The sequence below is a fragment of the Nilaparvata lugens genome, chromosome X (genome assembly GCF_014356525.2).
Source record: "Nilaparvata lugens isolate BPH chromosome X, ASM1435652v1, whole genome shotgun sequence".
Lineage (NCBI taxonomy): Eukaryota > Metazoa > Arthropoda > Insecta > Hemiptera > Delphacidae > Nilaparvata > Nilaparvata lugens.
In genome coordinates, this window is record NC_052518.1 from 72,662,053 (window position 1) to 72,686,396 (window position 24,344).

Consider the following 24,344-nt stretch of genomic DNA (forward strand, 5'->3'; position numbering starts at 1 on the left):
TCGGACTTTTTCTCTCCTTTCTGCTTTGAATAGTATTGATTAATAATGTGAATATCTTCTGAACGGTTCGAGGTATCGATATGCGGTTCCCGCCATTCTTTTTTTCTTGAAATTTTGCATCGAAATCATGTATCGCGTGACCACCTTCCCATTAAAAAAATGAAGTTGCATTCAGTATGGCGGATCCAAGATGGCGGACCAGATTTTGGAAGTCATAGAAATGTAGTATTTTCAATTTGAGTAGGATCCTCAATCACTCCCACCATTAACCTTTGTGTATGAGATATGTAGCAGTTCTCGGACTTTTCACCCAACCTGTATATACCGTACAATTTATTGCAAAAATCTTCAGGGTTTTGAATAACTGGATGGATTATTATTTACAGAATTTATTTGTTTATCCAATCCATTCAGAATTATACAACTTTTCTAGAAAAGTGCCATATGCTAAAGCCAAAAACGGTTCCAATTAAAATTTACACAATAGTCCAAATGTATCTAGGTTACATTGGCAAGTGAATGTCACTTTCACATTTTTTAGTTATACTCCAAAATTATTAATGCAAATTATTTGCATTGTCATTGATAAACTATTTTAGAATTCACAAGAATTGTGAACCCCCTTCTCATTCAAATTCCAGACACTTAGTAGTCTACTAATTTCAATTATTATTTAATTAATGTAATTACAAAAAAATATTAGTAAAAAATAAATATTAGTATATTATATTATTCCAGACACGACAAATTCTTAGTAATTCTTTGTAATCGATTGGATTTTCAAGTAGTCTAATGGGTTTTGGAAATGAGCCGGTTCCACCGAAAACAATTAATGAACTGGTAGATGTTCTATTGACCCTCTATCGGTCGCCTATTTCTATTAAATTTCGATACTTTCGTTGCTTATTGTTGAGGAATTACAAATTTCCCGCTCCGAGGAATATATTGGTGGACCAGTCTGGTTACTTAAATGCACTTCCAGCTGTAAACCAGCGGTAGCCTACAGTGATTGGATAAACACACACATTACTGTCGATGATAAGTACAAATTTAGTCAAACTAAGACCATAATATTTAATGAGCATGATAAAACTAAACACAACACATAGACATTATGTTAAAGCTAAGGAATTAAAAAGGACACCAAAAATCGTAATTTCAATAATTATCGAATTGTATATAACTCAACTTAGTCTGTATACAGTTTGTGAGCAAGTTGAGTTCCATCAAATGAACCATTGGGAATGATACAATTACAAGTACTTGATCACTGATTTAGATTCAATTGTAGAAAATACAAGTAACAGATGAAGGTGCAGAGTAAAAGATGAGTTGGTTCTCGCTACCAGCAAGGCCGGCATTAGGGCGGCCTTGTTGGATTTCTATCTCCATAAGCGTAATGTTAATTGGGATTCCATATAACTCAGCTGATTTTCATTCAAAATTTTCAGACAATATATCGTTTTCAAGATCTGTTTATCCTCTGTGCCTACCAGAAATGAGAAGGGACCACTAATGAGGTCAATGAAGCGGAAACAAAGGATAATAGAGAATAGTAGTCGAGAGTTGGAGGATAAAACTTTTTGTACCTTTATTGAACAATACCCAATACGTGGACAGGTAGCGCGGCCTCGTCTCCTTTCCGTAACCCGAAATACTCAATCAATATAATTTCAATAATTATTGCAATCTCACGTTTTATATAAGAATATATTTTTCCTCCACCTACTGTCTAAAGTACTTACTTTACTCCCTGAAACATAATACTAAAGTGTCACTTTTTCGCTCTCGGTAGTAAAAAACAGAAAAACTCTCTAGGGAGGAAAAGTGACTCCATTTAAATAACATGGGAAGCATCTCTATTTTAAAAACTTACATTGTAATAGGTTAGAAGGTCTAAGCTCAGATGAGGAAGCATATAGAGTAGTCATTAAATCAACTAAATGCAATACCTCAACCAGACATTTGATCAATATAATATGAAATTTATGTTTGTATGCTAAAATTATTACAAACTTCATATCAGTATACTATAAAAATGTATAAATATTTTTTTTATATTCCATGTTTTTCAAAATACCAGCCAACGAATATTCCTCATTAACTAATCAAATTTGAAACGGGAACTTCATCATAGCTGTAGTTGTGGCGGCCATTGTTGTTACAACTTTTGCCCTCAGATAGTGCTGTCGGCGGAGAACTGTGATTACAAGCCAGCTGTTTCTGTTTACTTTTTAGATTATGTTGTAACACATTGTTTGGTCACGTACGTTTTTAAAAATGATTCGCCTCGGGCTTCAAACTTTTCCCTCAGGGAGAAAAAACAGTACTTTTCACTCTAGATATACAAATAACTATTATCACACCAATCAATGAGTAATAGTTATGATACTATGAATATGAAAACTATATTGATAGGCCTATACTTGAATGTACCTTAGCAAACCCCCTGGTGGCGAATAGGCGAAACACTGCAGATCTGGATGACTCTGACGAAGTAATATGGCTAAAATAGCAGCTGTTCCAGCACCAAGCGAATGACCAACCAAAACTAAGCTGAAAGGTTCTCCACTTTTTTTTATACTTGTTGACAGTGCCCTAGTCAAGATACTTTCAGAGCTCAGTTTGTCTCGTATATAAACAGCCGCATGGACCATTCCCTGCAAATTAAACAAAATAAATAATTCATAATTTTTATTGATACTGAACAGATCTTAATTCAGCAGATTCATTTTCGTCTGAGAATATGAATTTGATTCTAACTAGAAGATTTCTTGAAATCCTTGGAAATTATGCAATGAGAACCTTGTAAAGTGTAAGGCAAATAATTGGCCTGAACTGGGAAGGGTCATGAGTTGACTCCTTTGGTAAGAAATTGCAGCACTCTATCAGGATTCTCAGGCAATGAGGAAAAGTGGTTTGCTATCAATTGATAGAAAATGGGAAGCTTTTCAACCAGGAATTGCGGAGCTTGTCTGGCTCAGGCGTGGACCAGTTGCTGGTTTTTGTAACTGCATTTTTTATTTCATTTACACCAATCATAATTCTTGGCATTTGTTGAGCTCCTGTCACTCTATCTTTTATGGATCAATACAGCAACTTGGTTATGATCCTTTTTTGAAATTTTCATAAATTCATTACTGGCAATTTTATCACATTCAAAGTCAGCTTATTATCATAATCAGCTGTTTTTTATAGCTTATACTCTATCAAAACCTTATTTTCTGGAAACATGTCAGTTAGAACCTTGCCAAACCAATGCCGCTACTTGATAATGGCATTATAGTCTGAACATGTCGTGTCTAGAGAACAGAAACTTAAAGTGTACTATGTTGCATATTTTCCAATGGATCTTATATTACTATAAATTCTGAAAAAATCTTTTTTCAGGGCTACTTGATTTGTTAGCAATAAAATATAATACCATAGTACTCTTGGAAAAAAAACTTTTCAATATAAAATACAAAAACAACAAGTATTATATTTTTTACTAACATTAATTCCGTTTAATAGACGTTGCCGGAGCCAATCACAGATATAGCTTATAAAATAATAATAATTATCACGTCAATTTCAAATTCAAAATTGTAATACCGGTACCGATTTTAAATTCGTTCACAAATAGCATTGCTCAAGAGTTTAGATTCGAGTATAATTTGAACTTATTTCAATCATGACTGCCTAATTTCTTTTCAGTTGAAATTAAAGTATTCGTAAAGTTTTTGTAACCTATCATTATCATCAATTAAGGTTTGCAATTTTGAAAGGTCACAGTAGTTCTGGTCTACTGACCTTACAGTGAATTATATTCATATATGGGTTATGTAGATATAATATCTATAGATGGATACTAAATGAGATGGATACTATATCTATAGATGGATATAACTTATATGGATAATAAATGAATTAAATTTGATACCATTATAGATTTTAATGAGAGAATATACCTTATGTCCTAGCCAGTCTTCTCTGGGTGGTGTCAATGGTAATGTCTCACTTTCAGCATTCAAATCTGTAATCACATCCTGAAACAAAAAAAAAATGCTCACTTATTACGTTGCCTCTTTGTAATGAATATTCTAATGGATCACTTGTCCAGTTTATCACTTGTATATTCACATGGATAATAATTGTCCAGTACTCTCTTATTCTATACTCACATACAGTAATTTTATGATCGAACTTATAGCCTACAGAGTGAGGCAAATGTCAATACTGAGGTTGAGGGTGATGCCCACATAAGCTCTTAGGCTTGTGCGTCAGTTATGAGTGAGAGGGATGATGATGAGAGATGACTACTTTTTAGGTAGTCGGGACCAACGGCTTATAGTATCCTCCGAAAGACGGGGTGGCCGATTGTGCTGTGGTCAAACAATTTTTGCCCCGGTCGAGATTCGAACTCGGGTTCTCTAGATTATTGGACCGGCGCGTCTACTATCACTTACTCCAACGAGCCACCCCATGTAGGGGAACAAATTGATATTTCTATCACAAGGATAATTTTACAATAGGTTTAATGCGTGATTATATTTTTTCTGTTCAATGATGCTCCTGTAATGCGGACGTGACCTTGTTATCAAGGTCTTTTGAATACAGTGCTTTATTGCGTACAATGTATTTTTCATTTCTATGATTATGTATGTATATTTCAATTATTATTGTATTATTAATTGGAATTATTTTCTAGTGATTTTGTATTTTGCATTTTGGCGAAATAAAGTTTATTTCTCATTCTTCTTCTAAAATAAACTTTCTGTAGCTTCCAAATTATGATCCGCCATCTTGGATCCTCAACTTCAATTTTTCAAATGGGAAGGTGGTCATGTGATATATGATTTCTCACATCAATATTTCAAACTATTTTAAAGTGATTTACATTCAAAGATACTATGAGGCATGATACTAAGATCGAGAATATGCATCACATGATCACCTTCCCATTTGAAAAATAATGATTTGGATCCAAAATGACGGGTTCTAGATGGCGGTTTAGAATTTTAAAGCGACAGAAATTCAGTCTTTTTCAATCCAAATAGGATCTCCAATCAAACCTGTCAAATCATCATTGTAAGAGAAATATTAAGCTGTTGTTATATTTATGAACCGAACTGATCTCAAATCTGAACTGATCTCTCACAAATTTAACTGATCTCAACAAGGACGATTGGAAAAATACAAGTGTATTCATCATTCTCATAGAATTAATTAATTCATGATTACAAGTGAATTATTCAGAATACGAGTATAGGCTGGTGCGAGTGATACACGCTTAGGCCTAACTAAAAGTAAGCTATAGAAGAGCGCGTGTTGGCATATGAAAGTTATTCTTCTCCTCCACACTTATTCAAGGTTAATTTTATTATAAATAATTATTATTAGCGTATGACTTGAATTGTGGGGAGTCCCATTAATATTCTTGAATAATAATAGAAAATTATCAACTTTTTTATACTTCCTTATGATGGAAGTAATACTAAACTATTGAAAATGTTGAGGTTTGATACTTACCGTATATTACGATAAGTAAATCATGAATATATCCACTATCATCGAATGTAATGTGCCTTACATAATGTGGACATCATTAATGTACTGTTAAGTACAATTGTAGATGTGTTTCATAATACAGTGGATGATGAATAAATGAATGAATTGAAATTATTGGAATTTATGAATGATAATTAACCTTCATTGAAAGAGTGCCCCGTATACTGAGTACAACTTTTCTCCTCTTATAATCGATGGCGACGAAAAAAGGAGTCTCCCCAACGTCCACATGGTAAGTGGCATATTCAATGGAGACATCGCCGGCTGACACCATACTGTGCAGTGCTGCGTAATTGCAATTACAGCAATTGTCCTCCACCACTACAGGTTCTTCATCTGTCTCATTGTGACCACAACAGCACGAAAAACAGGCACATCTGCGCAAAAAATTCAATCAAATAGAAAAAAACTGACAAATGATTCATCAAAAGTAAACAAAGATATAGGGTCTATAATAAATTCAAATTATATACATTCATTACTACTATTTCTTCATCAAATAGTTCACTTATTATTATAGAGGTTAATTTCTCATCAACAACTACCATACACGATAATGTTATGTAAATCGTGGAGATAATGACGAACTTTAAAATTAATGTGTCTATATTTTTGATGTTGTAGGTATACTCATTTTTCTGTAGTCTCATTCTATCATTATATAGGTACTATTTAAGTAGACGCAAAGAGCTGCTGAATTCCTTCTAGTTTTACGCCACTTTATTTGTACACAGTACCTACTTACGCCAGGAGCTTAGTTCAAGCAGCTATGTCAAGAAAACCAAAATAATGACAAATATTTATCTTGTGTTGTATAGCTAATTTGTTAGGTTGTGCTACATCGGTTAATTTTGACCGGATATTTTAGACCACCTGAAGTGAATGATATCTGATAAAAGAATCGCACAATCTTTTTAATTATGTTTTTAGAAATAAGAGGGGATATTGAGAAGAAACTGTTACCTGAGTTTGGTGCATAGCTGACAAATACCGGTGGGGGAGTGAGTTAGAAGAAACATTGGCCACCCATATGCTGCCAAGGCATAATGCATGTAGTGAATAACGGCTTGGAAATGTTGGTAATATTGTGCATCGCCCAACGGTAGAAACCTTGTTTTGGATGTGACTGCCACGCCTGACAAATATCTATATGTGTCATTCTTTCTCTAAAATACAACAAAAGGGAATAATGATTGTTATTCATTGATATTTGAATGAAAAAATTTAAATTCACTACATCTACATTTAAAAAGTAGTATTTCAACTCTGAAGTTTTCTCCCTCAAACTCTTTGGTAGAGAGTTAGTGGAAAGGATATTTTTAATATTCTTTCCGAAGAATGGACATTGATAAGTCCAAAGCTCCGCCAATTTATGTAAATGCATAACAATACTATCTATCGTTATTCCAAATTCATTTTTTCATATCATATACAGTTCAATAATTATTTTCTTAGTCTATATTATGTAAATTCATCTATAATTTTGCTGTATTGTGAGCATTGTATATAATGTTTATAAGCCAGTATATATTGTAATCTACATAAAGTACTCGATCAATCAAATTATCACTTAAGAATGTAACTTCATAAAACAAGCATATTGGATCTTCTTGATACTTGAAAGTTAAGAGATTAATACATTCATGACAACATAATTCAATTACATTAATCATTTTAAAGTTTCAGAGATTGACCGTTTAAATGAACTGAAATGAAATTATAAATAACGAATCGCTTGAAATTATACAAAATGCACAATGATAGATGTTTTGCATTTTTTCAATTATGTGAATTCTGTTCACTCTGTAACCATTTAATAGTCAGATATTCTTACCTGGCTGACAATGGCTTCTCTTTCAATTTTTTGGAATTTTCTCAATAGAACAAGACCGGCAATGACGTCTGAAGGAACAACGTCTAGATCTCTGAAGAAATCTGATAGTAAACGGGCAATATCTGCAAATGAGTTCTGAAAAGAGATAAAATTATATGCTTACAATTCTGAAAGAGGACAAGTTCAACAGTTCGAATAAAAGGACCATCAGTGACAAATGCAGGATGTGCGACAGTGCAGTAGAAAGTATCCAGCATATTGTATCTGGTTGCTCAGTGCTAGCTCCAAGAGAGTGTAAGTTGCGCCATACCAATGTGGCAAAAATTGTGCACTGGAGCTCCAGATCAGGTTTAGAAATATTGCATATTTATATTATAATTATCAGCCTTCTTCTCTGGTTGAGTTCACTCATGTCAAGATCTACTGGGATGTCCAAATAATTACGAACAGGCGAGTAGTGAACAACAAGCCTGACATCCTAGTATTGGATCAGCTGAAGAAGAAGGCTTCTAATATAATTGATGTTGAAATTGCAGTACCATCGGATGAGAATGCTCAGAAGACCAGAGACGAGAAACTCAGAAAATATCAGGAGCCATCATTTGAGCTGTATGGGCTGAATACAGTGAGAATACTTCCAATAATAATAACAGTCAATGGCCTTATACTCAAGTCAGTTATGGAAACTTGTCGAAGTATTGATCTGGTAGATATAGTACTGGAGAGAATGCAAAAATATTTCCTCCTAGAGACTACACGTATTGTGCGAAAGCTCATAAATCAGTTATACAGTGTTACAAGAATGAAATGAAGGTTTCATAAAAGTGCCCCTTTTTGAAAATATATCCGCAAAAGCGTGCTCACGAATGAAATAATAATATTACCTTATTTCTGTCCGAGTTTCTCATGCAACAAAAAAGTAGCCGACATCGATGGTCCCAACTGTCTTGATAAGCACGCAGCACCTTCCTGAAGAAATTTTAAAATTGAATTATTCTCACTCTAGCGCTGACTTGAGCTTCAGATTATAACGAGTTTGAATAAATGAATCATAGAACTATTGCATATTTTCAAATAACAATTTAAGTTTCTACAGCGTTCATAAAGCTATTACTTTTTTCTTGGAACTGAAATTTTAGTAAGTTAGATACATGTTAGTGAAGTGTAAAGCTGTTGATACGCAGTTTGTTAATAATTTCGGCACAGCTTTGTGTTCAGTTGCAAATTATAATGTGATTCATTTTTCATTATGAAGAATACTTCAACAAATACAATGTCTAAGAAAACCTGATAATACCATAGTATTCGAAGACATTGAAAAAATATCCTTAATAAACCTTCATTTCTACGGGCGATTTAAAGAGAAGTCCAGTCTTTTTATTTAGCTATAAGGATTGAATTAATAGTAATAATAATCCCATCCTTTGACCTAGTTGTCTAATGCAAAAAACTGAGTGTATTTGCTTATTTGTGTGCTCAATGTGTGAAAAACCTTTTTGTGTATTTTTTGTCTTAATGACTACTATTTTTGGATATAGTTTAGATTACCAAAGGAAATACTTAAGTGTTTATCTGTGAAAATTCAATATGATTCTCTTTGCGTAGTTCGATTCTGCGATCTTCATAAAAATATACATTACCTTTGTCTCCAGTTTCTTGTTCGATTTCCAGATCTTTTATACTGGAACCTCGACTCGGATTCTTTCATTGATCTTTGAAACTTTTTCATTTTGACCCAAGAACGGCCTGCACTGTCAAATGCACACCAAGCTGTTAAGATCACACTTAATACTACAAGCCAACTGCATATCACCATACCTGCAGTCAAAATTAATCACTGAATTAGTTCTCGTAATAATATAACAAACAATAATGTAATAAATGAAGTACAATAAGAAAATGTTCACATGTTCACACGAAAAATAGTATAATTTCAAACTAAATTGAAATAATTTAAAAAACTCTCCATTTATCAGAATATCAGTTTTAGAAACATTGAAAAATATTAATTCAACAGGGTGAGTGTGTATTAAAGTTTCTAATTGAATTTTTTCCTTTCAATAATACCTGATCAGGACATTTTTCATTGAAAAAATTAATTTAATAAAAAATAAAATTTAATTCACTGAAGTAAATAATTTAAATTAAATAATATAATTTAGTAATAAATTTACTAAAATCTAGTTTACTAAAAAATCTGCTCACCTAAAAACACTTCTTTAGCACCCTCTATTGGACAGCCTTGATAATGAATTGATAGCCATATAACAGCTAATGTCAACCATATCATCTCAATTACCATTACACCTGTAAAACAAAGTATTGATTGAGAAATTAAAATATTAAAGGAATGAAATTCACAAATGACATGGTTCATTCATCAACTTTCTATAAAAAAGGAAGAATTACTGAAGTATGATGAATAATTATTATCAATAACGACCTCTTTCCACAACTCATCATGAAAAAGGTGACCACATTATCTCAATTTCACTTTTTTACACTTTTTTGTGGAGAGACTAATTAACTACCAGAAGTTCCCTGAGCATTCTACTTGAACTCTGATCTGTGACAAAAGTTTTGAAGCAGAGGTTTATAATAAAGGTGCGTTTTCATAAAATAATGATGATTATAATAAATCACACTACTACACTAGTACTCTTTATAAAGTCAGTGGGGATGATAGTACAATAGGGTTGCTGGATTCTTATTGATGATGATGAAATATATTTTATTCGCCGAGAAAGTATATTTTATCTTGATTTAATAATAAATTTCCATAATTGGAATATAATATTTTGATAGTTTATCATATTTATTCATAGTGAAAAAACCGATTAAGCAACAGTGCGGATGTGGAAAAGGACATAGCTGTCAGACAAAGATATTGATTAAATATCAATCAGGTGCAATATCACTATATACACTCGCTAAATAACGTAGCTTCGATCTGGAATACATTGTATTCTATACAATATAATATCTTATAAGTGCTAACTTACACCAAGTCAACTTTGTCCTTATAGTACCTATAGTGAGGTCCACGTTATAATCTCTCTCTCTCTCTCTCTCTCTCTCTCTCTCTCTCTCCAATGGCGCAACAGCCCCAAATCGGGCTCTGGAGTCAACCATCGCTACGCCTCAACTACGCCTCCATCCATCTCGGTCTAATGCAGCTCTCTTCCATCCCCTTACACGCAACATTTCATTAGCATCCTTCTGCACCCTATCCTCCCATCGCTCTCTTGGTCTCCTTTGGCACTCGTGCTTCAGGCATTTTGTGCACATGCCCTGCCCATCGGAGGCGCATTAATTTTATGTGGGACGATAGTTGGGGCTCTGCATATATCTCTTTCAATTCAGCATTTGTACTTATGCGCCATTGTCCATCCTCGCAAACTGGTCCATAGATTCTTCTTTGGTCCACGTTATAATGGCAGTCTTTAATTAGCAATTATATTGTTATTCTTGTCTATCATTCAACAAAGCGAATAGCGCTATCTCTTTCTCGCTTTGCTCTGTTGCCAGATTGTTTTTAACAATGTAGAAATATAATTAATTAACAAAATATTTAATCTTGATTATGAAAATTCATTATGAAATCATAGGAAAATATAATTTCTTGCTAGATGAAATATAATTGATTATTTTAAACAAGAATGAACAGTTAATATTATTACATCAATAAACCGGTATCAGTTACCCTCCATAGAAGGCATTAACAAGACAGAGGATTGGAACGTTGTCCTCCTATCTTTCCCCACTGCCATTGCAACGTGTTCCTCACTATACTGTAGCATACAGGATTCAAAGTTTCTATGGAATTTCTTTTGAGTTCACTCACCCAATCTCAAGTAGATGAGGTATCTCATGGGAGCTCGTGCCTCAACTTCAAGAATGCCGCCTCGCATGGCCACAAATGAGATCATGAGATCTAGAACAGCTGATCCGAGTAGGATGAGAGCATATCCCAAACAATGCTGCCATAGCATCCATATACAGCGCATGCTCAGATCAAATTCCACCACATACAGAACACCGCACAGTACAATCAGCCTGAAATATATGTTGAAAAGTACAATAAACAAGTTTCGAGAACAAAGTTTTATGTAGAGGTTTATTTTCAACACAGGATGACTTCACTCAGCTGATCATTTATGAAATTTAATAAAAAGAAGTTGACCTTAGTCAACAAACTGGCCGTTTGCACAGTGACAGTTTAAACAAAATTTCATTTTAAACTGGATTAAATCCGTATAAAGTCTAGTTTGTTATAATGTGTTCCATTTTGAGTTTAAGCTACCAGCTAATTGAATCGAGTTCAAGCTTTGACTGTGCAAACGCCCCTAAATGTTTTAGATTAATCGTACTGAAAATGAGAAGTTGCACAGAATTCAAACAAAAAAGTCTGAAAGTTTATTTAATTCTGAGAGTGTTTACAATTGAATTAAAGTGGAGATAAGGCGTGTTGCTAAATGAGGTGAGGGAAAATCAATTCTATTATTGCTGCGAGCAAAAAAATTGTAAGCAGTATTATAGATTTTAGACCTAAATATAAATCAATGGAATTTAAGATCACTCAAAATTCACTCTATTCCCGTACTGTGTAGAAATTGATATATTATTAACTACAAGACATGCTTCCAAGTCTCTAGATGATGAGATTAGTTTAAGATGTTTAGAGGCTCAGTTCACTCTGCCTTATCACACTGTGTGGATGACAATTAAGAGTTACTCATCACTAAGAACCAACAACAATTTGAAGGCATAGTAGAGCGAAGCAATCAATCTCTCATTCTTAGTTTATTTAGCCAGAATAATAAGTAGAATAAGAATGAATAGTAATCGCGTATGCATTATTTCTGAAACAAGAAAGTAACACTATTTGCAATAAATTCCAATGTCAAATTCTAATTAAGACGAAGTTCGTTGTTCTATGTTTTCCAGTTGTGAGTGTGGCCGCTTTATGTCTAACTGTCCAGTAACATTATCCTTCACTTATATCATTTTAAAATAATTTTTCAAAGATTTGGAGTCCATCATAACAGTAGTAGGCTATGCATCTTTCTCAATCATCTCTCTTTTGTCATCTAATCATCTCTCATTTCATTTCCCACGCACAAGCAAAAAGCTTATTGGCACATCACCGCCCAATCATCTCTCTCATTGTTCATGCCCAAGTCCAGAACTGATGTGAACACCATCTTCAGTTGGAATAATAAAATAAATCAGTATAATAATAATAATATCGAGTGACCTGGCTGGCTCAGGTCTGGTGTCAGAGTTTTCAGGTCGCAACTGATCAATTTCAGGGCCTCTGACATGACCTAACGACTGCCGGGACCGACGGCTTAACGTGTCCATCCGAAACACGAAATAAATCAGTAAGACTCAGATTATTCAAGCAATCAAATTACAATATATCAACTCAAAAGAGGATCTTTGTGGACTGGTAATTCAAGATAGTAGAACAATTTTGCTGGAAAACTTTTTACAGTTTAATTTCACCCCTTCTAGTTCTCTTCTAACAAACACTGTAATTGACTGAGAACGTTTAGAGAGCCTTCTGGTTAAAGCTCGTTTTCATAGCTTGAGCCGATAGCACAACAACAGTTTACGGTCAAACAAGGATTAAAATTACCATGCAAGCCTTAGGCCCAGCCATGAATGGAGTACTAGCCCTAGGTATTTTTAGACATGACGTTTCGAGATAATGTTTTGACTCTTCAGAATTAGTGGTTGGCGTCTCAAAACACACAACAAAACGTTAAAATAAAGTAGATAAGAATAGAGAGGTCGCACTAATACCCTGGATGATGTACGATATGAGCTGAGCTGTAGGTTATTTGCGGGAGCCTTCTCTAGCATAAACCAATGAACCGAACTTATTTGAATCCTCTAACTTATGCTTTTAGGCTGTTCGGTACACTTTTTCAATACTTCATTATTTAAATTGGATAATCTTTTTCAATATAATTGTTAATAAGAGTGAGAAAAAGTGGCAACTGAAATTTTTAAGTGGTCTAATAAGCGAGTTATGGGTCGTTAAAGTGCTAACTCCGTTTTCTTTCCAGATCATAAACGGTTTCGACTATATTAACAGAACTTATCTTAAAAATTCAAAAAATTTATCTTTCCAAACTGAAAAATTTTATTCCCCATATCTTTCATAAATAAAAAGTGACATTTTTTGTAAATTTCTTAACTTGTTTATTTTGGCATAAATCGCGAAAAAACACATATTAGAACAAAGCCAATGATATACTGAATGTATTAAAAAGACTCCATGGAAGTTCTTCCACGTGGTCGAAGGGAGTACCTCCTCCCCTCTCCTTCTTCCACGTGTTCGGCCTGGCGCTGCTGGGTGAATAGGATTCCCGGAGAAGTGTCTGGCTTTTGTACTTTGTTGAGAATGATTTTCCAAAGGGAATAGATATTTGTACTGTCATCTCTTTTGTCAAGGTTCCCTTGTTTCTCTATTTCTATGGCCTCTCGTACAATCCTAACCCGAAAAACTTGAATGTTGGCTATTTGTTTTGAATTCTTAAAGTTTATTTTGTGACCTGTGTTTTTTTCATGGTTGTAAAGGGCTGAAGTGGATTGTTTGTTTTTTATGTTCAATTTGTGTTCCTCTATCCTGGCTGATATTCTTCCATTTTTTTGACCTACATACATCTTGTCACAATTCAGGCAGGGAATACTATAGACGCCCTGATTTTCTAGTTCTAATTTCTGAAAGGGTTTCTTTAGAAATTTCGAAATAGTTTGGAGAGGTTTGTAGACTGGTTTGATTTGATGTTTTTTCAGTATTCTTCCAATACGACCGGTAGTACCCCTGATGTATGGAAGAAGGACGGTTTTTTCGAATGCTTTCTCTTCCTTGAGTTTTTCTTCGGGGATTGGAGGAGTCAGTTGTTTTTTCAATGATTTTTCGATTATTCTATTATTGTAGCCATTACACTTCAGTATGGATTTGATTGTCTTGATCTCCTCTTCTTTGCTTTTTTCGTCCGTGAGATGAAGAGATCGAGAGATTAGACTATTGACTACAGAGAAGGAGTGTGCGGGGTGATGATGAGATAGTGCATTCAGGTATCTATTTGTATGGGTTGGTTTTCGATATACAGAGTGTTCAAGACTGCCATTTTTGTTTCTCGTGATTAGAGTGTCTAAGAACGGTAGTTTAGCTTCTTCTTCTATTTCGAGGGTGAACTGTATTTTGGGGTGTATCTGGTTCAGCTGATTGAGGAATTCGAAAAGTTCTTCTTTACCATGAGGCCAAATGATAAAGATATAGTCGACATATCTCTTCCAAAGGGTTGGTTTCAGTTTTGTTCTACTGAGAGCTTCTTCTTCAAAATGAGTCATAATGAGATAGGCTATGGCTGGAGAGAGGGATGAACCCATGGGATTAGTTTTGCAAGCAAAATGCGATAGTATGGCATAAATCTACCGAAGAATGATTAAGGTTTACAGAGTCACCGTTATGAGATATTATATTATGCGTGAATGGTGTCGGAAAATTAAACACATCAGTTGAAGTGATATCCGGAATCATTGTGATTCGTGACAACTCGGCCTCACAGTGAACCAAACGGCTTCTCCAGCATATCAATTGGGATAATTTCAATCACCCGCCTTACAAACATGTATTGGCCACTAGTAACTTCTACTTTTACCCTAAACTCACGACTTGACTTTAAAGGCAGAAGAACTTCAAAACTAACGAGGAGCACCAAAACAATCTAATGGCTGTTGCCGCCAGATGAGTTTATAAAGGTGGGCTGTGACTTTGTTTTGGAGCTCCTCGTTAGTTTTGAAGTTCTTCTGCCTTTAAAGTCAAGTCTTGAGTTTAGGGAAAAAGTAGAATTAACTAGTGGCCAATTCATGTTTGTAAGGCGGGTGATTGAAATTATCCCAATTGATATGCTGGAGAAGCCGTTTGGTTCACTGTGAGGCCGAGTTGTCACGAATCACAACGATTCCGGATATCACTTCAACTGATGTGTTTAATTTTCCGACACCATTCACGCATAATATAATATCTCATAACGGTGACTCTTTAAACCTTAATCATTCTTCGGTAGATTTATGCCATACTATCGCATTTTGCTTGCAAAACTAATAACGCTACTCAACTAGCACTTGTCGGGAGACTGAGTTGAGACGGCAATGTTTCTGGGTCTATAACTCGACAAAAATTGACGATCTGGCCGCACCGATTACAGGGCGTTGGTAAGAATGACAAACTGTTCAGCTCTGCGCCCATAAGGCTTGTCTGTATCTTAATAAGATTATGATAATTATGTAATCGGAGGCTGAAAAAATGTCCCTAGTATATCATGCAATTTTTTTTCATGACATATACTGATGTAGGTAGTTATTTTAAAAAGTAGTGGATAAAAAAATATAAGTTGCCGTTTATGTATTATATTTTGCTTTTTACTTTCCTTGCCCTCGTAAGGAGAGTATTGCTTTCACAAAATCATCAAGTTACCCTACTTTCATGATTTCTGTACGTTTTGAGGCCTCCTGAGCCGAAATAGTTATTTGTATATCTAGAGTGAAAAGTACTGTTTTTTCTCCCTGAGGGAAAAGTTTGAAGCCAGAGGCGAAGCCGAGGGCAACAATTTTCCTGAGGGAGGAAAACATTTTTCACTCGTGATATACACAACATTTTTCCTCCACCAACATTTTTATAAAAAATGCAAATAAAATAATGTTTAAAAACGTATGTGACCAAACAATGTGTTACAACATAATCTAAAAAGTAAACAGAAACAGCTGGCTTGTAATCACAGTTCTCCACCGACAGTGCTATGCGCTATCTGTCGGCAAAAGTTGTAACAACAATGGCCATCACAACTACAGCTATGATGAAGATCCCGTTTCAAATTTGATAAGTTAATGAGGAATATTCGTTGGCTGGTATTTTGAATAACATGGAATAAAAAAAATTATGCATTTTTTTAGTATAGTGATATGAAGTTTGTAATCATTTTAGCATACAAACATAAATTTCATATATTGATCAAATGTCTGGTTGAGATATTGAATTTAGTTGATTTAATGACTACTCTATATGCTTCCTCATCTGAGCTAAGGTCTAAGCTTAGACCTTCTAACCTATTACAATGTAAGTTTCTAAAATAGAGATGCTTCCCATGTTATTTAAATGGAGTCACTTTTCCTCCCTAGGGAGTTTTTCTGTTTTTTACTACCGAGAGCAAAAAAGTGACACTTTAGTATTATGTTTCAGGGAGTAAAGTTTAGACAGTAGGTGGAGGAAAAAAGTATTTTTCTATTTTCTTTGCATTTCCACCTACATGAAGAAAGTATTGCAACACACAACATAACATCCTTGAGCACCAACAAACATTTTCGACCATATGTAATAAATATTCCAGCTGACTGAGCAAAAGGCCTAAATGATGGAAAAAGCCTTTCAGAAGCTCCATCAACTGCCAAAAGCCACCTGCCTCAAAAAATTGTTAGAGCTCCGCCCCATACCTTAAATTTTGGAGACTTTTTCAATTTCCGCGCCTTTTCATGATTTTGATTTGACCAGAGGCTTTTTGGCTTATAATTATTTACAACTTTAATTAATTAATAAATAAGAAGCTATAAATGGGAACTGAAAATGAAAAAAATAATTACATAAACAAATTCATAGAATAAAATAAAGAAATTTTCACTGAAAAGCATAAAATAATACTTTACAGTAGATCAAGACTACATGTTGTATTCAAAATTGGATTTCAGCTGTGGCTAAGGAAAAATATTTTTTATCAAAAATTATGAAACATTTGTAATTTCTACATTCCTAGAACATTTTGATGATGCACCCTTTCAGAAAATAATACTTTTCCAAATAGCCAAACATTATATGAAATTTTCAATATTCAAAAAAAAAATTACTTGGAAAGATTATGTATCATACTAGTGGAATATATTTTTGAAAATACATGGCAAGGAAAGTAGTGCCACACCAAATTTTTATAATTATCTTTGAAACAAATTTTTTTATGAAAATTATATGTGAAATACAAGTTCTTAAATGCAAATAGTTCTAGATCGTTTTGGTCTTGAACTCTTGATGCTATTAGTCTTATCATTGAAAATACTAGTATTGTCATCTGATTGTTCCTATAATTTAAGATTCTAATACCGAAAGTGGACCACTTCATAGAAAATATAAGTCCTCCCATTTCTGCAGAGCCAAATCTGCAGTTCATAGTATAGGAAAGGCTACTATTAAGTTCATTATTAATTATTCATAATGAATCAATCATCCTACAATGACTGTCAACGATAATTAATTACCAGTTGACAGAGGTCACGAAAGAATTTAGCAGGACATCGACCTATCAAGCTGCTCGAGAATAGAGATATTCTATAATGATATGGAACTAACAGATTATTCAAATAAGACTTGATTCACTTTTCCAACTCGATTATTCAAATACGACTTGATTTACTTTTCCAACTCAATTATTCAAATTCCAATTTTGGTAGTTTAAATTTCCAATATAAAACAATTGACTGTAAAAATAATAATTTCTAATACAGTTTACATCATAAGCCTAGTATATGGTGGATATATTGAAAATACAATTTCCGATCTTTGATTAATCAGTCCAAAGAGATAAATACAATAATCCTCATTAACTTCCAACTGTTATACTCTAAAGCCCTGACCTATGTTTGTGCAAATCCATTACAATCAATAAAATCAATTCTTTGATCTCCTTCAACTACGGTAGTTTATACAGGTTGAATAATGCTGAATAGAATTAAAATTGATTTCTTAGTTACTATTTAACGACAAATCCTCATCAAATAATGTAGAAATGTAATAGTCTACGTAACAGACAATAATAATGCAGATTCTAGAAGATTTGAATAATCCTCAACAGTCACACTCCACAAAAATATTTTCAGATAAGTTTATTGAAAAATTGTATATATATCTATTGAACATTTATGAAGATAATATTCATATTTATGTTATGTTGTTCTTCAATGTTGTTAATTGGATGTTATGTTGTTAAGTCCATGGGAATTACAAGTGCATTATAGTTACGGTGGACTACTTTAGCACCTAGGAGTAAATAGCAGTCGAGTCTTCAGTATTCTGTCCTGGGGAGTGAAAAGCGACTTTCAGTAGTAGGCTAGTTGGAGAAGAAATTAATTGGTTTTGACAGATACTGACCATATGAAGTGGACTAGAAAGAGAAGAACCCCTGGCACGACGAGATCGTCGCTTCCAACACTCCATCTTCGTCGAAATGCTACCAGCCCTGGCATGGTTGCCTTTCCTTCCTCCTCCGCCCCCTCCTATTCTTATTCCTCCTCCTCCTTTTTTCTCCCTGTAACACAAAATATCAGGTATACTTATTATTACTATCCTTATTTAAACGGTAGGCTTATGTGTAATATATGAATATCATGCTCATGATACATAAGGCATTGGCAGAATGCGCGGCACAACAACGCTAATAAATAATGTACATGTTCGTTGTAACTTGTGATGTAATAACTACGGTATGTCTAATAAACTAATACAAATGAATAAGTGTTTTAATAATAAAACCTTTACATGGTGTCAGAAGTGTCGGAAGTGAAACGAAGTTTAGCTAAGTTTAATAATAGTTGCCAAGTACTAATCTGCGTAGTGAAATTCAATAACCTACAAAATGAGTTTTAAGGCCCCGGAGCAATTGAATTTGAAAGCGGGAGATTCCGTACATAATTGGAAACTTTTCAAACAAAAATTAGAAAACTACCTCATTGCATCTGTTAATAGTGACAAAGATGACAAAATTAAAATTGCTATCCTTCTTACGTGTGTGGGTGATGACGGATTAGAGATTTATAATAGGCCTACCTTCAATCTCGGTAGCGTCGGTAAAGACGTTACATTGCAAGTTGTGCTCAAAGAATTTGACAATCATTTTGAGCCTCGCAAAAATGTTGCATTCAATCGTTTCAAGTTATTTTCTCGAAAACAAGAAGAAGGTGAAACATTTGACTATTTCCTTCAAGCTCTCCGTATATTGGCTGAAGAATTGAATTGAATTGAATTGAATCGCTGCCTTTATTAAAAACCTAGGAGGGCGAAGTTAGGGCGCAGCCGGCCCTCTCTTACACTTAACCCTCCATACAATTCTAAGTTACAACTAAACAACATCATAAACAATGAACTAAAGTAAAAGAAAACAATAACTTAGAAAATTTACAAGAAAAAAAATATATAAATATAATAACTATATTTAACTTTTTTATTATATTATAATTATTTATAATTATATATAAATATAATAACTATATTTAACTTTTTTATTATATTATAATTATTTATAATTATATATAAATATAATAAAAATAAAAAAAAGAGAAAACTCGAACTCCTTTCGAATTTGAGTACGTAAAGGTGGTTATGCAGAAAGGAAGAAGAGAAAAGTGAATACAGTTGAGAATTTTCAGTCCAAATCCATAGATTATTCCGGTAGAAGAAAGGGAAGAAGGGAAAAGAAAAAAAAGAAAAGGAAGAGAGAAAGAAGGAAGAAAGAGAGAGGAACCACACATACACACACACACACATATATAGACTATATAGACTTGAATTACGGGTTAGGGAGCATTCCAGCCGAGTCCACCACCTCTGATCCACCGCAAGACAGCCGCGCCGAACCGGCGACGTCCCTCAACTAGCTTCAGCTCAGCAGGCAAAGAATTCCATAAACTACAGGCTGTCACAAGGAACGACTTATTGAACATAACAGTCCTATGTGTTGGGACAGCCAGCAGATGGGATCCATGCCGCGTTCCTCCACGGCCAAAATCACCCAAGTAACGGTACTCCACTGCCAGATACTTAGGCGTTTTGGTTTTCAATATCTTATGCAGGAAGCACAAAGCATGATGTGATCTACTCTCACGCAGCTTCATGAGTTCAAGTCTGTTAAAGTATTCGGTCACATGGTCGTCACGTCTCAGGTTGAAGATAAAGCGAACACAATAATTATGTGCACGCTGCATCCTCTGCAAAAGTTGAACTGTCATGTCAAGAGTCACAATGTCACAGTAGTTGAAGATTGGGAAAATCAGAGTCTTGACCAGCATAACCTTTGTAGGAAAGGGAATGAAGTCAGAGATCCTCTTCAATGTCATGATCCCCCCAATGACCCTGTTACAAGTCTGAGTCACGTGGCTGGTCCAGTCAAGAGTCCTTGTCATTGTCAGTCCCAAATTTTTCACGTCAGAACTGTATTCCAATTGTATGTTATTCAATGTTATGTATGGTCCGTTAGATATGTCAATTGTGTTTAAAAGTCTTGAGTAACCTATCACTATAGATTTCGATTTTGTCTCGTTAATTTTTAGTCCATTATTCTCAGTCCACTGTACCAAACGAGTCAAGTCAGCATTGACCTCATCAACTGTGACGCCAAAGTCATTTTTCTTGCAGTGTCGGTATATTTGTAAATCGTCTGCATACAGGTGATGTCTGGTCGTAAGTAGAGTGCTTGTCACGTCATTTATGTAAATGCTGAACAATAGAGGACCCAATACCGAACCCTGAGGAACTCCTCTGTTCACTTCACGCCACCGTGAAGAGGCATCCCCAACTCTCACACACTGACACCGACCCCGAAGATAGGACCTCACCCATGCCACAGTGGAGTTGGAAAAACCTAATTTTCTGAGTTTGTAGAGTAGAGTAGGATGGAAAATACTGTCGAATGCCTTGCTAAAATCTATTAGGACTAGAACTGTTAGCTCTCTATTATCCATGGCCCTACGGATGTCGTCAGTTACTCTCAGGAGTGCAGAGGTGGTGCTATGACCACTACGGAACCCCGATTGAAAGTCACCAATCAATCCAGAGCCATGAACGAATGTGCTCAATTGAGAGTGAACAATGATTTCCAGAACCTTTGACAAGACGGACAATAAGCTAATAGGCCTGTAATCAGATGGAGAGAGAGGGTTAGGGATCTTGTTCAAGGGGATTACAATAGATGACTTCCAGCCATCAGGAAAAACCGACGTTAAAAGTGAGGTATTGATTAAATGAGTGAGGAAAGGAAGGATGAGAGGAAGGATAATTTTGATAAATTTGATTGGGATACCATCTGCACCAACAGCATTACTCTTTACTCTATGAACAGCCAAGAAGACCTCTTGCTCCGTGACATTGGAGAAGTAGAAATCCTCATTTTGATGACAATCAGGCAGAGAGTCAAAATGAGCACGAGCTTGGTCCAAACTTACAGGGATGTCAGTGAAGAAATCATTGAGATCATCCAGCGAGTGAGCAACAGTCGGTACCTGCCTCTCCTTGCCAGCCCCAATCTCCCTCAGAGCACGCCACAAAGATGAAGTTGATGATCGCTTTGAGGAGATCAAGTCTCGGTAAAATGTAGCTTTAGAATTTCTAATTTTTTGCTTGCAAGAGTTTCTCAAACGCTTATAATGATTGAAATCATTAGGGCTTTTTGACGCTCTTGCTTTTTTGCACCAATAATCTCGATCCCTCATCAGCTGGCGTATCTCATCAGTGAGCCATGGAGCAGGATCCCTGGTTATTCTACGATTTTTCAAAGGAACATGTTTTTCAAAAAGAGAGATTATATTGTGATTCAAAATGTTCAACATAACATTAACATCGTTAGTATGGAATATGTGTAGCCAGTCAAGGTTAATTGCATCATTAAACAAGCTGTGGTAGTTAATATTCTTATAATACCTATAAGTGATTATTTTAGGTTTAGGCTTAGGCCTCTTGATATTATAGACAAGGAATATCATATCATGTGCTGAAAGGCCTGGAAAAGGGATCTGCCCATGGCACACAGCTGACTTCTTATCAGCAACTGCAATTAGATCAAGCAATGTGTCAGAGGTGGATGTATGGTGCGTAGCTTGGAGAGGCAGCAAGGTCATACCATTCGCAAAAAACATAGTGGTCAGTTGTATTTTGTCATGAGTATCAGGTCCAAGTAAGTCAGTATTGAAGTCACCCATGATAGCCACATGTTCATAGGGCACCATCAGCTCAAGTAGTGCTTCCTCAAATTCTGACATATACCCAATATGAGGCGGCCTGTAGCAAACTGCTATTAACATTTTAACTCCGTTACACTTTACCTCAATAAACATGTATTCAGGTCTAGCTGCACGGGAGGTATCAGAGGAAAACTTATGAACAGGCAACAGAGAACGCTTGACAAACGCGGCAACCCCTCCCCCATTCTTGTGTAACCGGTCATTCCTAATGAGCACATAATCCTCTAGTGCGACAAGTCGATTAGGGATTGTCGGTTTTAGCCAGGTTTCAGATATAAGAATGATGTCACAATCTTTGCCCTCGAAAGTGTGCCTAAATTCATCTATATGGCAGAGAAGGGATTGTGCATTGACATGAGCGACTTTAAGACGATCAGGGAAAGGAGAGACAGCCCGCTTGAGGGCATCGCCGACACTCAGCGCGGCCGCGCCGTCATCCTGCTGTATAGACAAGGTGGCTGCGACGAAGCAGCAAGGCAGAAGAGAGGGGTGAAACGGCGAAACAACAAGAAGATACAAAAAAGACACTTACCACATTCATACTGACACACACACACAAAGAAAGAAATGAGAAAAGAAATATAGAAATCATATGAGATAAAAGAAAAACAAAATCAAGTGAAGAAGTCGAGCGCTATGAACAATAGGATAACGCTGTATTAGATGGTCAAGGCGGTTCGGCTCCATTGATACAAGCATACTAATACTGTTGATCAAATACAAGTACCACAGGAATAGTGAATATTGAGAAGAAAAAAGAAGCAGAAGGCTGATAACTTAATCAAAATACTGTAATTAGCAAAATAATTAGAGAGAGAGAAAAAAAAATATATATATATATTTATACACATACATATATTAGGCAACAAACTGCATACTGATAGTGTATGAGCGGTAACTTATTTCCATTGTGACACAGAAAAATGAGAAGATCGCCATAAAAACATACATAAACATATACTAATATATGATAATAATAATAAAAGAATAAATAGTCGAAAATAATAATAATAATAATAATAATAATAGAAAAGTGAATAATGTTATCATGTACTCCTGACAAAGAGGTAAACCCTACCGATTAGCAAGAATTAGGACAGAGAACGGAGGCAACAGATAAGTTAGGCGTAGTCATGATAACGGGATAAGAAAGACAACTAGATCACAATCACGTGAGATTCTGCTCTTCATTCACACACAGAAATATAATGCAAAAGTAACATCAAGATAATATATGGATTTGACTGAATGGAAAGGTTCTGTTGAAGAGAAATGTTATACTGAATCATACTTCATTTATCTAGCCGACCGACAATAAAGAGAAATAAAGTAATAAAATTCTAAGAGAAAAACAAATAATAATATTAATAATAGTAATTAATGATTCATTGAATGAAATTAAGTGGGCAGAGAGTATGAAATATGAAATCAAATAAATATGCTGTATATAGTGTTAAATAAATGGAACAAATAAATTAAATAAAATCATATCATTAATGGAAATTTAAAACTCAAAGCATAAATACATTTCTCAGACATGGTTGGCTGCACTATGCTTTTTACCCTCAGTGTCAGTCCAATAAATTATTCCATCAAAGGACCATACGTTTTTATATCCAAATTTTTCGACCATTGAATTATATAATTGTATTCTTCGTTGTGTTAAGTCCTCCCTTATAACAACGCCAGTACCCTTGAGCTTTTTCTTCTGAGAGAAAACTGCATACCGTTGACGATAGCTAACGAATTTGACAATGATGGCGCGGGGTCGGGGTGGAGGGGTGTTGGACGCCGCGACGGCCAGCCGACGCCCCACGCGATGCGAGCGATCGATGTCTTGCAGCTCGATGTTAACACCCAGCTTATCTTTACAAACATCGATCACTAG

General features: G+C 35.0%; 1 protein-coding gene across 1 annotated transcript in view; it reads right to left on the reverse strand.

Annotated features, from left to right (window-relative positions):
* LOC111045568 (diacylglycerol lipase-alpha) overlaps positions 1–24,344 on the reverse strand; it is an 82,779-nt gene that overhangs the window by 42,666 nt on the left and 15,769 nt on the right. The window contains exons 2-11 of the mRNA XM_039442039.1: positions 18,597–18,753; positions 11,229–11,440; positions 9,590–9,691; positions 9,025–9,202; positions 8,269–8,353; positions 7,385–7,519; positions 6,514–6,716; positions 5,690–5,927; positions 3,951–4,028; positions 2,437–2,660 (exon numbers count right to left, since the gene is read on the reverse strand). Of these exons, the coding sequence (XP_039297973.1) occupies positions 2,437–2,660; positions 3,951–4,028; positions 5,690–5,927; positions 6,514–6,716; positions 7,385–7,519; positions 8,269–8,353; positions 9,025–9,202; positions 9,590–9,691; positions 11,229–11,440; positions 18,597–18,691 (1,550 nt within the window). The 5' untranslated portion in view covers positions 18,692–18,753. The remainder of the gene's footprint in view (positions 1–2,436; positions 2,661–3,950; positions 4,029–5,689; positions 5,928–6,513; positions 6,717–7,384; positions 7,520–8,268; positions 8,354–9,024; positions 9,203–9,589; positions 9,692–11,228; positions 11,441–18,596; positions 18,754–24,344) is intronic.